This window comes from Podarcis pityusensis, assembly GCF_964106645.2.
Source record: "Podarcis pityusensis genome assembly, chromosome: 8".
Taxonomy (NCBI): domain Eukaryota; kingdom Metazoa; phylum Chordata; class Lepidosauria; order Squamata; family Lacertidae; genus Podarcis; species Podarcis pityusensis.
Genome location: NC_138033.1, coordinates 46,115,107 through 46,133,133, shown reverse-complemented (window position 1 = coordinate 46,133,133; position 18,027 = coordinate 46,115,107). Strand labels below are relative to the sequence as shown.

The window sequence follows — 18,027 nt, the reverse complement described above, 5'->3', positions numbered from 1 at the left end:
CAAGCGCGTTGGCGGACGCTGAGAATTCTTGCGCCCCTTCAGGAAGGCTTGGGGAAGTGCGGCGGAGAGGACCGTCCTCGGTTCGGCGAAGGGGCGTCATGGCGGCGACGGTGCAGCAGCAGGGCAGAGTCAGCCTGAAGGAGCAGCGCTACGACCGGCAGCTCAGGTCGGCCTGGAGGGCGAGGAGGAGAAGAACGAGGGCTAGTTGGGCGCAGCGCAGGGGCAACGGCTCGCCTCGCGTTGCCACTTGTAGGGAGGCGGGTTGGGCAGGGGGCTTAGAGAGGCTCTGCCAGGGCAGGATCCTTCCTTGGCTGTTTCCTAGGGGCGCCCCCAAGATGGTCCAGTCGCCGCTCAGGGGACTTTCCTCGGCGGAACCGGAGCCAGGACGCCCTCCATCTCCTCCCGCCCAAGGCCTCTCTCTGTTGGCTAAGCCTAGGGCTTAAAAACAAAAGCGAAGAGCTCCCTTAATAAACTTTTACAAAGGCAGTGTGGTCTAGTGGTTACAGCGGTTGTTCAGGACTGGGAAGACCCAGGTTCAAATCTCCCATTGGCCATGGAGCTCAGTGGGTGATCGGGGGCTTCTTACGCTGGACAGGTGCACCCCACCTCCAGCAGAGATCTCTCTCCTTCCTATGCCAGGTATACATCTCAGGGACTCGCTTCACTTTTAACAGATGCCTCTTCTTCCCTAGCAAGTTCTAGTGTATCTTTTATATTGTTCCCAGCGACAGCCAAAAAGCCTCTGACCCAAAGGAGCACTTTGCTGTGTGTGCAGGTTTAAAGCTCTCTGTGTACCCTGCTTCACTGGCATGTTATGATGATGGAAGGGGAAGACCTATGTTCACATCAGCCTCAGTTCCTTGGAGCTCTAAGCACTGTATAAATATTACAAATAATGCTTACAAACCTCCTTAAAGTGCTCAAAAACCTTACAATATTTTCTAACTTGAGTCTGTTAGAAATCAAGCTTTCTTCATCTTTTAGCCAATTGTTCTATCACTCTGACAAATTTGTATTGTGCTCTTCCTCTGAGGAGTTCAGGGCCACATCATCATAGTATTTCTATTAGGTGGATGAGGCTGAGAGATGGTGCATAGTCCAAGACCACCTAGTAAGTTTTATGGGATTTTGAACCTGGATCTTTATAGTCAAAGTCTTAACACCTGTAGTCCTCCATAATACATCCCATTATCCCTGATTATTGGCCATGTTGGCTGGGGCTTCTGGGAATTGAGAATCCAACAGCATCAGGATAGCTATTTGTTCCCCAATCTTGGTCTAACACTATAATTACTATACGAAAGTTTCTGTCCTGTTCCATTTTCAAGACTAGCCACTTCTCATTTCATCTGTTAGGTGTTTTTTTAAGATACTCAGTTCCATGCTTATCTAATGAAGCAACACTTAACAGTGATGTTCTGAAGCATCCTTCATCAATGCATCAGTTTCTTGTATGTATCCTCTCTCAAAATTTGAATTAGGAATGTTGATGATGTCTGTGTTTTTGTGTTGCAGATTATGGGGTGACCACGGACAAGAAGCTTTAGAATCTGCACACGTTTGTGTGATAAATGCAACGGCCACAGGAACTGAGATCCTCAAAAACTTAGTTCTGCCAGGTATAAATAAAAACAAATGTGCAACTTTCATTGAGTAGAAAAGTTGTAATTTGGAGTAAGCACAATGTTTATTTGTTTCTTCAAGGTGTTGGATCGTTTACAATTGTTGATGGGAATCAAGTCACCGGTGAAGATGTTGGCAATAGGTAATGTGTGCACCATAGTTCTGAAAATGAAGGAGTGTGTTTAGGTGTGGGAGGTGAGTTGCTTGCAAACCCATAGGGACACTGCTGACCTCTAAACTATATGATCGGCAGGTTGGGCAATGTTCTGTCTGTACCAGGCCTATTTCAAAATTACCATTTAAAATACGTGGGAAGAATTCAATGGGGCTCTGAGGAGCACAGTGGTGTAGAGTGTGGGGCAAGTAAATATGTGGCTATGCAGAAACAACTGGGAATGTGCTCTTGGTTGGTCTTTGGCACGTGAGACTTGTTATAAGCACTGATAAATTAATTGGTACTTAGAGTAAGCCCCACTGGGACTGATTGGGTCCTGTTACTGCATTCTTCCACTGTCTCAATGTTCTGCTGTTGATAGGGCCATAATCACTTGAATTACAAAAATCCAAAATATTAAATTCCAACAAGAACATTCCTATTGGAGAGAGGAAATGTGTTTGGGCTGTTTTCTTGGAGTGCATTCCATAAAGTGATATATTTTATTTTGAGAAATGTTTCATCAAGTTAAAACTCTGAAATGTGTGGTTGCTTTTTCTGCTTTTTTTAGTTTTTTCCTGCAAAGAAGCAGCATTGGCCAGGTAAGAAAATATTAAATGTGCTGTATTGGGAAAGTGACTCTGTGGTATTTGAGAGACCTGTAGTATTTGAGAGACCACCTTATCGCTTACCTATGCAGTAGGTCACTGTAGTCTACAGGATAACTTCTCCTAAAGTGCCAAAGATCTCAAAAGTCCACTCCACAGTAACTTGGAGCAGGGATTTCAGTATGGCAACCCCTGTTCTATGGAACAAAGATATGACAATTGCCCATTATTTGCACTTTCCAGAAACAGTTGAATACATTTTTGTTCTAACATGCTTTCCTAGGTGAATGAATGGGTCTCTGTCATGGGTGTCCACTTTGAATTGTTTTAAAAATTATCTGTTGTTGTTTTTGGTGTTATGTTTAACTGTTTTAAGCTGTTTTATTCTGTTTTGTACATTGCCTTGAAACATGTTCTTGGAAAGTGATTAACAATAACTAACTAACAATACATTGGACCCACCTGGTGAAATATATTTTACTTTCTCTTTCATAATAAAGAGATTAACAGTGCAATCTCATACATGTCTACTCAGAAGTAACTCCCAATGAGTTCAAAGGGATTTACTTCCAGGTAGGAGTGAACAGAATTGCAGCACATAACTAAATAATATGACTAGAATACAGATAAACAGATTGCACATTATGTAAGAGCCAATCAGAACCCTTACAAATTCATACAAATTCTTGGAAGGACTTGTTCTAATTAGTTCACTCAAAATTAAGACTCCTTAGCCACCTGCTTGCATGCAAAGGTCAGCATGTTCTACCCAAACAGAACTTTGGTCATTTCCCCCTCTAGCTATGCTAGTGCCTGTGAGAAAGTAGAGCCCACATCAAATTCCATTGACCTCTTTTCTCTGCACCACTTTTCATCAGCAATACATAACCTGACCACTCCATGTGTTGGTAACCTTGAGGCTGGGTTACTGTAATGTGTTGCATGTGGGGCTGCCCTTGGATCTAGTTCTTTGAATGTTGATTTAAATGTAAATTCCAACGTAATAGTAGTAGTAGTAGTAGTAGTATCAATACGCACCTTTTTCCCTGACAGGCACTCAATGCAGCTTACAGATAAAAATAGGAAAAGCTAAAAATATGTGATGGGGAAACAGTCATTAAAAGCAATTAAATGTTGATAGAGAATCAAAACTATATATATACAAATAAGTGCAATAAAAACAAAACAGCACAGCCATTTCATTCAAAGCAGTCAGTTCCTAAAAACCTTTTGGAACAAGAACGTCTTGTTGACAGAAGGACCTATTGACAGAAGGACGACAAGGAGAGAGCCAACAAGGAGAGGGACCATCCCTCTCTGCATCCCCACCAAACACGCTTGTGAGAGCAGCTTGTGAGAGAAGTATGTAAGCATGCATAGGATTGTAGTCATAACAGTCTAATATTTCCAATTGTTATTTTTAAACAGAATCGAGCCCAGTGCGCCACAGAACTATTACAAGAATTGAATAACGATGTCTCTGGAAATTTCGTAGAAGAGGTTTGTAGCAAACATCCTTGTGTTTACTGGAGTGTTGGCAATTGGAAAAGTATAAAAGAGAAGGTTGCATGTGTGTGCCACCTAAAACCATGGCATGCAACTAGAGAATTACAAGTGAAGGGAAATGGTAGCCAAGCCAGCTGAGTTGTACAGCATCCTGCCTCCTCCACAGCACCCTTTGTCATCACTGCATCACACTGTGGAAAGGTCTGATGTGAAAAGGCATCATCAGCCACACTTTAAATAGCAAATCCTGTTCATGTTGTGTAAATTGATATTATAGCAGAGCATAGATTTACTCCAAAAGTAGGGTGAACTTGGCAGTTGTTAATGCAGCTTTAAAGAGTGTGCATATGACAGTGAATCTTGGCCAAATTGTGCCATACAGTCATCACTGTTTTGTGCAGGGTGAATGAGGTAACTGCTATATTTATGTGGTTGATGCCTTGATTGATGCTTGAATGTGAGGCACAGAAAATTCCAGAGGTTGATTTGTTCATATCTATAGGATTTAGGAAAATCCTAAATTTGGGGGGGGGGGGGGTTAAGTTACCCATAGTCCTACATATATGTGCATATTAAAAGTAAGTTTGCAATTCATGCACTTAGCCCAATAAGTGAAACTAACGTTTAATATTTCTATGTGTAATTGCTTTATGATCTAATATGTATGTGTCTAATGCATTTTCTTAAGAATCCAGATAAACTTCTGGACAATGATCCTTCATTTTTCTGCCGGTTTAATATAGTGATTGCAACTCAACTCCCAGAGAGGTAAGCAAGAATCAAATTAACATTATCATGTAAAATGCAAATATTCTTCAGGCTTTTTCAGTGAATATGTAAATTACGTGAGAAAGCTAGTGTGTCATCCTTGTTTTTAATGCTTACATCCAATTGATTTCCATTATGTTTGAGCACAATTCCATTTAGTTAAGTTGTGTTTTCCTCTAGCTATTGTCATTCCACTGAAACAAAAAAAATACACACTTAGCTTGGAAATTCACTAGATAAGGGCCAAACTAGATGTTCTAGAAACCTGAGTTCCTTGGGTATTGCAAAGGGATAAGAGTGGAAATTGTGTCCTTGCAACCTTTCTCCCTAGATGTTTTGTCCATACCCGACCCAGAAAATGAGTGTCTGGGAACGTAGTGGGGGTTGCAAAGGAAATGTGCATAAATTATTTCTGCCCTTTGCTTTGCAGTAGAGAAACAACAGTCTGATTTCCCAGTGCTGCATTTGTTTCTAAATGCTTGGTTTGGCCCTAAGGAGATCTGCTGTGGTAATCAACTTGTTAACCTACCATTCCTTATAAAGGAATTCTCTGCTTGATTTGTGGCCTGCATCTTGATAATGAAAGGAGTTCAGTCATCTCTATACTCTGATAAAGATTCAGAAAAGTTGATAAAGATTCAGAAAAAGTTGCTACATTGCTCGCTATTCTGTCATAATATACTGAAAACAATAAATTTGAATTATTTAAGATACACTATATCTTGAGCTGCTGGTTAAAATAACTTTTGTGATTGCTTAACTTTATATTCAACAGAAATATAGGCTGTGGAGCGCTATTAAAGAAAAAAGATTTCTTTTTTGCAATAGAGCAGTCAGTCTGTGTGTGTGTGTGTGTGTGTGTGTTCTCTTGATCTGACTCCATATCTTAATATTTTTCAGTACATTACTCAGGCTTGCCGAAGTCCTCTGGAATTATAACATTCCGCTGTTAGTTTGTAGGACTTATGGATTAATAGGATATATGAGAATCATTATTAAAGAACACCCAGGTAAGAGATTCATTTAATAATTAAGAGCTTCTCCTATGTTGGGGTAGTCAACATGGTGCCTTACAATTATTGTTGGTTTCCAGCTTGTATTGGCCAAGCTGGTGTGGGCAGGGATGATGGGAGTTGTAGTCTAACAGCATCAGAAAGATAACATGTTGGCCACTTCTGCCTTATAGCTTATACATGCCCATCTTTTAAAATGTTATTATTGAATTGTAACATGACAGATTTTTTGAGACACTTCAGTATGTTTCATACTGAGTGAACATACTAAAAAATAATAATCTAGAAATGTAGTTCATCTTGTTGGTAGCAAAATTAGATGTAAAATTCAGTCCCAAGCTGTAGATCTGACTACCTCTACTTTTTATTGTATGCCATTTCTCCAGCAAATAGTAGGTTTTTCCAGAGGGGAAGGGGCATTGCTCAATGGTAGCATCTGCATTGTATGTAGAAGGCTCTAGGTTCAATCTCTGGCATTTCCAGGTGGGTCTGGAAGAAAACCCTGTCTGAAAACCTAGAAAACGTTGCCTGTCAGTGTAGATAACACTGAGCTAGATGGACCATGATGATAAATAGCATGTGAAGTTGAATATGTTATCATCAACTTTTCTTTCAAATCAAAATCTCCTTCAATATTTTGATAGTTGTGGAATCTCACCCAGACAATGCATTGGATGATTTGAGACTGGACAATCCTTTTCCAGAACTGAAGGAGCACATTCAGTCTTATGATTTGGATCATATGGAGAAAAAGGTTTGTATAAGCTCTGTGTTCTGTCTAGCAATATGGGTGCAGGCTTTAGAGACAATCCACACAATCATTTTAAGAGAAGTGGCTTACAGGCTGTAACTAATGCCTACGAAAGACTATTTTTTAAAATAGTGTTTTGAGTTTGAGACTTTCAGTGAATTCACCTATTCTAGTTTCTGGTTTTATTTTGAAGAATTTAATGCTGCAGTAGAATTCCATGAGATAAGCAGTGTGAGGTCTGTTTGAAGAAAAAATTGCTAAGCATACTTTTTGAACCAGATCCTTCATTACAGGTTTGCTTCTCCATACACTTCCAACATAAGGTTGTTGTAAAACCACAGCAACTAGCCCAAGAAGCATTGAATAGCTCAAAATAACTAAATCATTGATTACTATTTAAGGCTTTATGGCCACCCCTGAATGCTGTTGGGATTTTAAACCAGAGGAAAATTCTGTGTCTTCACTAATGGGCAACTTGCAAAGTCACATGCAAACTCATAAAGCTGAGGAAGTTGTGTGTGTTCTTCAGATCTGTTGCACAAATTGGAAGAATTATGCTGCAAGTATGTTAATGACACCTGTTTATTGAAAGTGGTTCAGTTAATTTATCTGTTTTTGTTGAATGCTGAATTTTTGTGGTGCATTGAACCTGTACCTTGCTTCAGGGTTGCTGTATTCATCTGTTTAAAACAAGTATAATTTTGCATTTGCAGGAACACAGCCACATTCCATGGATTGTGATCATATCCAAGTATCTAGAAAAATGGCATAATGAAGTATGTAGACACCATGGTAATATTCTAACATATTGGTGCTTTCTTTTCAGCACTATGGAAATTAAGCTTCCCAAAGAAGCTTAAGTGCTATTATTATATGTTTTAGGACAGAGGCTGCAGTCTGGTTTGTGGCTGGCTGCTTAAATCCTACTGACCAACTCAGTTTAAACAGCCAGATTGTGTGTAGAAATGCAGCTAAAAAGCAAACCAGTTGAGTGCTCTCCAGATATATTTATTTGGAATAAAAATATTTTAAAAAATCTGGTTGCATATAGGCAAAGTACCTGAATGGGAATCCCCCTAGGATTCAGTAATACCCTATTCCCTTGTCTTCTCTTTTATCCCTCACCCACCAATTTCAGCATGTAAGTTCATGGGCAGGCAGTTGTTTCAGGCAATTGAAGGTCTGTATGCACTTCCCCATATCCCTATTCAGACCCCATTTTCTGCCATATTTGTGTTCCAGGTTGGCCTGTATTCGGGGGGGGGGGGGGGATAGGGTTCAATTGAACCTTGTATGATTCTGTACCTGGGTGCTCCACCAGTACACAACTGTATACCAGTACACAACTGCACTTGTCTTGATTTATCGTCTTTGATTAACCATGAGATCCTGCTGCTGTTTTTGTTAAATATTGATGATTGCTTTTAATGTAAATGTTAAAACAAGTAAAGATTTCACTTTATAGAAATTAAAAAGAACATCAATGCCTGGATAGCTTACCCCTGGTCAGACATAGTTAGAAATATGGAAAATAGTGCCCCAAAGAACAATTTTTGCTATTTGCTGGAACACAGATGCATACTCAATACTCCCTTGCTAGTTGGCCGCTCTATGTTTTTACATAGTTCACATATATAACTTTTCTATTTAGAACAGTGGACAGATGCCTAAGAACTACAAAGAAAAGGAAGCCTTCCGAGAGATGATTAGGCAAGGTAATGTCAAGCAAGAGCTTATTAGCAATATACCAAAGGTGCAGTATTTTAAAATACATTTTTATATATTAATATGGGGGGCGGGGCGGCTAACCTATGGCCTCCAGATGTTCTTGAACTTTAAGTCTCATCAGCCCCAGCCAACATAGCCACTGGTCAGGGATCAAGAAAATTGTAGCATCAAGTGGGTCGGGGTGCTCATGAGTTAACCTAGGACTTGGCACTACCTGAATGAGCCTTCACAAGTCTGAGTGAAGCATCAGGCTCTCTGTCCCCTTTCATCCTCAGTAGTGGCACCCACCCTGTGGAACGCCCTCCCATCAGATGTCAAGGAAGTAAGCAGCTATCCTATTTTTAAAAGACTTCTGAAGGCAGCCCTGATTTTAATATTTTACTATTTAATTTAAAAGTTTTTAATATTTAATGCTCTATTGTTTTTAGCACTCGCTTGGGAGCTGCCCAGAGTAGCTGGGGAAACTCAGCCAGATGGGTGGGGTATAAATGATAAATTATTATTATTATTATTATTATTATTATTATTATTATTATTATATTATCCTGCTGCTGAGTTTAGTTTCACTTTCAAAGAATCTCCGCTTAGCATTGCTTACAAGCCAGGGGCCCATATTTAAAGCTAGCAATGCTTAGTTTCTAAAGGAAACCAACTTCAAAATACAGCTTATAAAGTTGTCTTGTTTAAATAACCATTTTGTGTGTGTTTTAAATCAGGATCCCTAGATTGTACACAGCACTACAAAACTAAGCAGAAATCTTCCTCCCGGGGGTATGGGAGGTGTGTGAGCAGGGGCTTCACTTCGGAGGTTCATCTATGTAGAACTAAACAATGGTTTAGCGTTGCAGCTTTATCTTGAGCTCTGTTGTGCTTTAAGAATACATGTAAAATATGCATAAATGGTATTGCTATTTTTTATCATCACCATCATTAATGTATTAATCTTATAAGCCACTAACTATCTCAAGGCAATTTACATAAAAATGCCCAAAGTATCAACTTTTAAGAGAACCTGACAAAGTCACTTGAATTTTAAGGAGCTAAAGAATAATGAAGATCATCTATGTTTAAAGTCCTGCTTTTTCTGTTCCTATTAGGAATCTTAAAAAATGAAAATGGAGGCCTAGAAGATGAAGAAAACTTTGAAGAAGCTATTAAAAACGTGAACACAGCTGTAGCTGCTACTAAGGTAAAATAAGATTCCTCCACAGTATTCTAGCCGCATAATTACTGAATCCTTTGTTGGAAAATTTGCTTAAATTTGTTCTCCCCCCCCCCCTTTAGATACCAGGTTGTATTGAAGACATTTTCAGTGACGATCGTTGTATCACTCTTTCAAAGCAGGTAATAAACACAAACAGCTTGCTACTGTATTCTGCTTATCTAAATAGAAAAAGTTACTGTGATATTTTTGTTTACCCTTAAGAGTCCACACTTTTGGATCTTGGTTCGAGCTGTAAAGGAATTTGTGGCAAAGGAGGGTCGAGGAAATTTACCTGTCCGGGGCACAATTCCAGATATGATAGCAGATTCTAGTAAATTTATCAAGCTGCAAAATATGTAAGTATTGTCTGTTTTTTGCTTTATATTATATTAAATATTGAATGATAACGCACACACACCCAAATCATAGAATTGTAGACTTGAAAGGGATCCCAAGGGTCACCTAGTTCAACCCACTGCAATGAAGGAATATCAACTAAAGCATCCATGGCAGATGGCCATCCAACCTCTGCTTAAAAACCTCCAGGGAAGGAAAGTCTACCACCTTCTTAGGGACTGTGATCCAATTGGACTAGCAATATCAGCATGGGTGACACGACAGTGTAAGACAGGGTATAGCAGCTGTATAGAAGCATGTGTAGATTTGAATGATTTTTGTTGTTGTTCCATGATCTCTAGCATTTCTTCCTTCAGAGCTCAATAAAAGGGAACCAAATGTGTATTTTCCCCCATAGTATTTTTTTCAGCCACAAACGAATTGCCAATGCACCATTACCTGTAGTTCACTTACAGGGCAGTTCTCAGAAGTAAGTTCTGGGACTACGATCTTTAGAATGCTGCTCATTCCACTAACTACTTAGCCATAAAGGTATTTGTTCCCTTAACTGTGTTCATGTTCCTGATAAGTGAATTCAAGCAGATGACAATATTGATAGTTTACAATGACCGCTTCTCACATGCCTGTTTTGTACAGAGATTCCTGTTTCGGTACAAAAACATATAAAGTAATAATGACCTTCTAAGTATCAATTTTAAAACAAATAGATCTTAGGAAGCTGGCGCAGTCCCTGTCTTTCCATTTGTCTTTGACAATCTGTAACATGAGAATGAATATTGATGTAGATGAAGCCTACTGATTTGTGGAATTGGTCTTACTGAAGTTTTACGTTTTTGCCCCTTTTTAAAAAGATATCGTGACAAAGCTAAGAAAGATGCCGAAGCTGTGGCTAACTATGCTGCCAAGCTGCTCCAGTCCTTAGGCAAGGTGAGCTAATGAAAGTTATGTTTTGAATCTTCCTTCTCTTTAATCTTCCTTCTCTATCTTAACATGGAAAGCGGCTCCTATATAATGACCCAATCCAAAGAGCTAATGATCTGTACTCACAGATTTGTACTTGATCGACGGAACTGTTGATAATTGCGAGTAGATTTTTAAAAAAATGATAAATTAACATATTGTGTTGGGATGGTAAAGGTAAAGGGACCCCTGACCATTGGGTCCAGTCGTGGCCGACTTGGGTTGCTGTGCTCATCTCGCTTTATTGGCCGAGGGAGCCAATGACTAAGCCGCTTCTGACGAACCAGAGCAGCGCATGGAAACACTGTTTACCTTCCCGCCAGAGCGGTACCTATTTATCTACTTGCACTTTGACATGCTTTCGAACTGCTAGGTTGGCAGGAGCAGGGACCAAGCAAGGGAGTTCACCCCGTTGCAGGGATTCGAACCGCCGACCTTCTGCTCGGCAACTCCTAGGCTCTGTGGTTTAACCCACAGCGCCACCCGCGTCCCGTCTTGGTATGGAGCCTTTAACCAAAAGACACCACTGTTCATGTGACTTCCCTTGTTTCATTGTGACTGGGATGAATGTTACAGCCGTGAAAATTCATGGAAGATTCTAATTCCTAGGAGTTGTGTGATGGAGGCATCCAGTAAAGTGTGGACTAACATACTCACTGTCCCAAGGCAGGGTCACATGGTACGAAAGCATCAACTAGTTCCTGAGTCTTTGCCTCCACTCCAGTTCCTTTCCTTCCTTTAAACAGAATATGTTTAAACTGCTCCTCACTCCTTGGTTTTTGTTTTTAATTCTTACCTTGCCAGTTCTTTGATTCTTCCTATTTTTTCTTTCCCCCTTCAAAGTTAAAAAATAAATAAACCCAAACTCTTCCCCCACCCTATGCTTTCCTGCCTTTTTTCTCTTGCTGGCATCCAGTGGGAACAGAGACCAATGTCTTTCTTTCCCTATAGCCTTTTTACTTTTGTGACATTGGAGCAGCTCATCCAACAGCACAGATTTCACCACTAGAAAGTCATTACCACATAATACCATTTTTAAAAAAGATAATACAACAAAGCAGTTTACACCAAAGCAGCAAATTTATATTGAACATACACTTTCTTAAACACTATCTGTCTTACTGAATCAGGGCAATATTCTTCAATTTTCTTGTCTTATTTGCTACTTATTCTTATGACAATGCAGAATTAGGAGAAAGTGGCTGCTTAATAAGATTATTCTACTTAAATAAATGTTACTTCAAACATCTAATGAACATTTTAAAAACAATTGTGTTAAGAGAATTGGCATGTTAACATGACACTTTATTTCATAGGCACCAGAATCTATTTCTCAGAAAGAACTGAAACTACTTTGTAAGTATTCATGGTTTTCTCTCAGCTTATACTGTGTTACATTGTCTTTGTTACCGTGTACTTAGTTTTTCACACATGGCTTCTCCATTTTGGCTTTATTTTTGTTAAATAAATCATGACACATGTCATTTATTGTTCATCTGAGGTTGCATTTACCTAATTTTAAGATCTTCTAAGGAACTGATGATTGTTACTGTGTCCTATACATATACATATACTATGTACTATAAAACAGAATTCATAGAGGGTGTACTTTCTTTTTCACATGACTGTATATGCATAAACATTTCTGTCTCTACAGAGTTTTTGGTGTCATTCTAGTGGCTGGAGAAAATCTATCTTTGTTTGAAGCATCTCACATTAGCCTTTCTGTGGACCAGGAGGTTCAAATCCTTACAAAGCCACTAGAAAATAACTTAGTGAATTTTATATAATTGCCAGGTTTATCCTTTTTTTGTTTTTTGTTTAAATGATTAGGTTCAAGGGCTAGTTGTTTTTGTTTTTTAAAAATGCTATCCCTTCATTACACATACTTTTCTCTCTTATCTTCCTTCCCAACTCTATTTAGGCACTAATTCAGCATTTCTTCAAGTAGTGCGGTGTAGATCTCTTTCTGAAGAGTATGGATTGAATACTTCAAACAAAGATGAGATCAGTAAGGACATGACTTTATTATCTACATTCTTCTTTTATTGTGTTTTCATCTGCAGACAGTGATGTGAAAATAATGACCTGAAAGGGATTATGTCATGTTGTTGTTTCCTTTGTTTCTGCTGTAACATGGGAAATGGAATTGGGATCTTAGTTACGGGGAAATGTGTGAGCCCCAAAGTAGCTTTGATCTTTGTACCTTATTGTAGATGGGATATGCTAATGGTTACAGCAGTGATGAGGAGAGTGAAAGTGCAACTTGCTTTTGCTATTTCTTGGTGAAAACAAATTTCAGAAATTATTTTGTTAGATCTGTAGACATACATGAACCATTCATGCTGACTTAGCAGGGAAAATTCTCAGGGAAAAACATCAAATGCTAGGCACATGATTAGTCCTTCCCTTTGTTTATTTTAAAACATTTTATCCCTTTTACCACAACGAGCCCAGGGTGAGATATAACACAACAGAACTAAAATACAATGTAACAGCAGCATAGTGATATAAATACATGCAGAGCAGAAAACAAAACTATAATGAATTAGTGAATTTTAAGAGGGAGAATATTCCACAATTGGGGCTCTACAGTGGAGGCTGTTAAATGGGTTGCTGCATAGCAGATATCATACCTAAGTGGAAACATTAACAGGGCTCCCTCCCCCCTTCCCCACAGATTTTAATTCACCAGCAGGAGAGAAGGTACATATTTAGCTCTCAAGCTGTTTAGGGCTTTATAAATTAATACAAGCATCTTGCCTGGTAGCACATGGGTAGCCATTGTTGCTCCTTCAGGACCAGTGTTAACATCATCCTGGTATTCCAATCTACTCAGTAATAAGGTGGCTGCATTCTGCATAAGCCTCAACTTTCAGACCAGCTCCAAGGGCAGCCCCATGCAGAGCACATTACAGGCATTTATCTGTCTATCTGGGAGGCTTCCAGTGCACGAGTCACTGTGGCATGGCTATCCGTGTCCAGGAATGACTGTAGCCAACAAATCAGCCAAAGCTGTAACAGGCATTCCATCTTGTTGGAGTTCAGTCTCAGCTTATTCAGCCCACCATTGTATCCAAGCCCAATCAAGAACTTGTAGACTACACCTGAGTCAGATGCCAAGGAGAACAAAGCTGGGTGTCATCAGTGTATTGATGGCCCTCAAGCCCCTGGTGGCCTCACCAGTTTCATATAGATGTTATATAGCATGGGAGACATGACTGTATGTTGGGAAATCTCACAGAGACCCAGCTGTTCTCCCTCAAGACTACCAGCCTGAAATCCACCCTGCAGGTTGGAGTGGAACCACTGTGTCTTCTGACTCCCAAGCCACAGAGCTGTTCTAGCAAAATACCATGGTTAATTATATCAAAAACTGCTGAGCAATCCAAGGGATGTTACTGAGCTTCATTCCTCCTTTTCTCCTAACAGAGGTCATCCATCTAAAGAGACCCAAGACCATTTTGGTTCTGAAACTGGGCTGGAACCCAAGAATGGGTCTAGATAATCATCTTCATCCAAGAGCTGAAGTTCGGTGGCAACCACCCTCTTGAGCACTTATCCCAGAGCATAGACCTTAGCGAGTAGGCAGTACCTATCACAGCATTTGGGTCCCCAAAGGCCAGTGTTGGTCAAACACATTTATGTCTGTTGACTGTAATTCACAAACCATACAGAGATGTTTGTGTAACCAATTTCTTGTGAAAATGAATTTCAGTTCAGGTGATTTTAGGATTTTTATAAAAGCAATGCAACACTTTTCTTCAGCCTATTGGTACACAATTAACACTATTTTCCCCCTAAAGTTTCCCATATGGATAACCCTGATAGTGAGATGGTGCTGTACTTAATGTTACGAGCTGTGGATAGATTCTTTAAACACCATGGGAGATATCCAGGTAAATTTGATTTTAATATTGCCCAGTTTCCAACACTGTTAGCAAAATATGTGTTTAGTACAATGGATAAATTGAATAAATTGAAAATTTCCGTAAGTGACCCTTGGGTATAACCTTAATAATATTCTGTGTTCATAAATATATAGATTAATTGTGTGGTTGAGGCATATACCATTATTATGCCTCTATATATTTTACAAATTAGATTACAAAGATTTATTAAATCATTTGATTTTTTAAAAAATTATCTTCTCTTACAAAAATTATATCTATGTACAATTTTTAAAAATCATTTCCAGGTGCTTATAATTATCAAGTGGAAGATGACATTGGAAAACTGAAATCTTGCCTCAACAGTTTTCTTCAGGAATATGGATTACCTGTAACAGTGAAGGATGATTACGTTCATGAATTGTAAGTACTATATAAAATAAAAATAAAGTTTTCCTGGGTTTTGTTTTGGTATTACAAATTTTACAATGTTGTTTTTCCTGTGTAGTTGTCGCTATGGAGCTGCTGAGCCACATATGATTGCAGCATTTTTGGGAGGTGAGAAATACTATAATTTTAACCAGTTCTTCTCCAGCTGTACACTTATTAGCACATGAAAAAATATTACAGCTTTATATTCTCTTTTTTAACACTAGTGGAAGTTTTTTCACTCGTCTTATTAATTAATTTATGACTCCTTTTACATCCATCTCAAGACAACTTACAGACATACCATAAAACAATAACATAGTTTTAAAAATTATGTAAGAATAATAGAATCATAGATTTGTAGAGATGGAAGGTGCACAATGAAGTGTTCATTTTGAATTGTTTTTAAACCTACTTGTCAAAATTAAAATGTCTCTGGAATATATAGTATTTGGAATACATGCTATGTAGAATTCAAGATATGAGATAGTAGTGTATTTGACTCAGCCATGATAAAAACAATCTATATCATTTCCAAAACTGAAATATTTCCAATGTGTACACGTTGTTCAAGGTAAGAAACATGTTGTAGACTCTGTTTTATGTGATTAATGTGATTACAGATATTATTTAACAAGGTTCATGGGTTTTGCTGTATGCTGCTTTGAAGAGTCTATATATAAAGCAGTATAAAAATGTCCTAAAATGAATAAGTTGTTTGCTGTCTACCACTGAGTGAAGTTGGTTATGGGAATTGTTAAGCTCTATTTTCAGTTCACTGGCATAAAGTGGCAGTTGAAGAAAAACAATTTTGTATTGCATCAATTGAGTTATGAAGTTCTAACTTTGTTCCTTCCTCTTCCAATTCCCCTGCTGTTTTACAGGAGCTGCTGCTCAAGAAGCTGTGAAAATAATTACAAAACAATTTGTAATTTTTAATAACACCTACATTTACAATGGCATGTCACAGACATCTGCAACATTCAAGTTATAGGCTAAGCACAGTACATTGTTTAAAACTGTGGTTGCATTTAATTTGCAGTTTGTTCTGTAAATGATCGCTGCTATATTTGCTGCCAAGTTCCCTTCTTTGTAATTTTTCCCGATTATTAAATGTTCTTCTGAACTGTAATAAATATTTTTATCTTGTATTTTAATAAGAGGCACTGGAATAGATTGACTGTCATCACTATCAACATCGTATTATTTTAGATGTAAGCAGCATTTTTCTTCTGTGTTATTGGGAGTGGGACCCAATACAGACCATTGCTATTAGCCTGCTCATATCACTCCGAAAAGTGTTTCTTAACCTATGTGTTAAATAAATACCTCTTTGAAGCAAATGTACAGCAAATAATATGGAGTGTTGTTTTCAACATAAGCTGCTTTTGTTCAGAAAGAGGATTTTTAAAAAACCAATGAATACACTAACGCACAATGCACCTTTGAATATTACTAATATATTAAACTATGAACAAGATTTAAAGCATTCTGGAAGAGAATGTGTAGTAATAGCAATTTTAGAAACTGCTGTTCTTGGTTTTCCCAATATATTTGTTTGACTGCTTCTGCTCCTTTACTTATAGTAATACAGTGGTGCCTCGCAAGACGAAAAGAATCCGTTCCGCGAGTCTCTTCGTCTTGCGGGTTTTTTCGTCTTGCGAAGCAAGCCCATTAGCGGTTTAGCGGATTAGCGCTACAGTATTAGCGGCTTAGCGGATCAGCTGATAAGCGGCTTAGTGATCAGCTGTTAAGCGGCTTAAGGATCAGCTGATAAGCGGCTTAACGATCAGCTGATAAGCGGCTTAGCGATCAGCTGTTAAGCAGCTTAGCCGATCAGCTGATAAGCGGTTTAGCGGCTTGGGAAAAAGGGGGGGGAGGAAAAAACCCCCGCAGGAACTCGCAAGACCTTTTCGTCTTGTGAAGCAAGCACATAGGAAATTCGTTTTGCGAAGCACCTCCAAAACGGAAAACCCTTTCGTCTAGCGGGTTTTCCGTCTTGCGAGGCATTCGTCTTGCGGGGCACCACTGTTAGTTCAGTTGTTAGTATCTGTAATGTTGCTGGGGAAAGGATTAAATATGTTTTCCTGGGATTAGTTGAAAGACTTGGACTTGAAGATGGTTTGTACAAACATACGTGATCATGTTAGTATTAGTTCCAGTGAATTAGAGGAGACTGCTCAAGAATTGGATTTATTGGCGGTGGGGAATCATACTTGGCAGGTACACTGGTGTTACTTTGTACAAGAGGAGGTACCCTAGTTTAAGATTGTTCTAAACTGCCCTGAAGCTCCATGGGATCAAAGGCAAGTTTAAAAGAATTACAAATCAATTGACATGGATTTTAGTTCTAGTGCAGGCTTCCTCAACCTTGGCCCTCCAGATGTTTTGAGACTACAATTCCCAGCATCCCTGACCACTGGTCCTGCTAGCTAGGGATCATGGCAATTGTAGGCCAAAAACATCTGGAGGGCCGAGGTTGAGGAAGCCTGATCTAGTGTGATGTAAGATTACATATTATTCACTACCCAATTTACAGGCAGGCAAAAACAAGGAAATACAGTATATGATTTGGGATAATCCCTTCCATGGGTTTAATGTCAATTTTGAAACAGCATTCTAGGAAGGGGCTCATGCTTGTAAGCCAAACAGTGATTTGGTGCTGTGGCATGCTGGACATGTCAACTATAGCTAATAGTATTGGCTCTGTTAACGCAAAAAGCATACTAAGTAGGTAAAATGAAATGTTTTATTTGGTGAGCAGGTTTTTATGAGATTTTAATATTTACCATCTGCTTGCAGTTCCAGTGCTTTGTGTGAATTGAACTTATCACTGTTGCAGAGGTGGCTCCTTTGTGTTCACATATGGATTTTTATCACTTGGTGTTTAAAATAAATGTGTGAAAACAACCCAATAAAGATCAATGCTTGTGGATTGCCTCACCCTGCTTTTCAGTCGAGGCATTTTCATGTGTGATCTTTGTTCATGTGAATTAGGCACCTTTGTGCATGTGCATGCATTACTTGTACACCTTA

At 38.9% G+C, this 18,027-nt stretch overlaps 1 protein-coding gene across 1 annotated transcript; it reads left to right on the top strand.

Annotated features, from left to right (window-relative positions):
* Positions 1 to 18: 18 nt before the first annotated feature.
* NAE1 (NEDD8 activating enzyme E1 subunit 1) lies at positions 19 to 16,334 on the top strand. Its single transcript, XM_081018070.1, has 20 exons — positions 19 to 166; positions 1,516 to 1,619; positions 1,705 to 1,765; positions 2,349 to 2,379; positions 3,814 to 3,885; positions 4,580 to 4,659; positions 5,560 to 5,669; positions 6,317 to 6,426; positions 7,137 to 7,199; positions 8,075 to 8,138; positions 9,249 to 9,340; positions 9,436 to 9,495; positions 9,578 to 9,711; positions 10,564 to 10,639; positions 11,989 to 12,028; positions 12,597 to 12,683; positions 14,479 to 14,571; positions 14,871 to 14,985; positions 15,071 to 15,120; positions 15,876 to 16,334. Exons 1-20 carry the CDS (start codon positions 99 to 101, stop codon positions 15,983 to 15,985), a joined length of 1,620 nt encoding a protein of 539 aa, XP_080874196.1. The 5' UTR covers positions 19 to 98; the 3' UTR covers positions 15,986 to 16,334.
* The last annotated feature ends 1,693 nt before the right edge of the window (positions 16,335 to 18,027 follow it).

Excerpts from the sequence above, each read along its gene's own strand:
- NAE1 (XM_081018070.1), top strand. The coding sequence starts at position 99 with ATGGCGGCGACGGTGCAGCAGCAGGGCAGAGTCAGCCTGAAGGAGCAG. Across the intron at positions 1,620-1,704 it reads CAAAAACTTAGTTCTGCCAG|GTGTTGGATCGTTTACAATT; the intron begins GTATAAATAAAA and ends TGTTTCTTCAAG. Across the intron at positions 12,029-12,596 it reads GAAAGAACTGAAACTACTTT|GCACTAATTCAGCATTTCTT; the intron begins GTAAGTATTCAT and ends AACTCTATTTAG.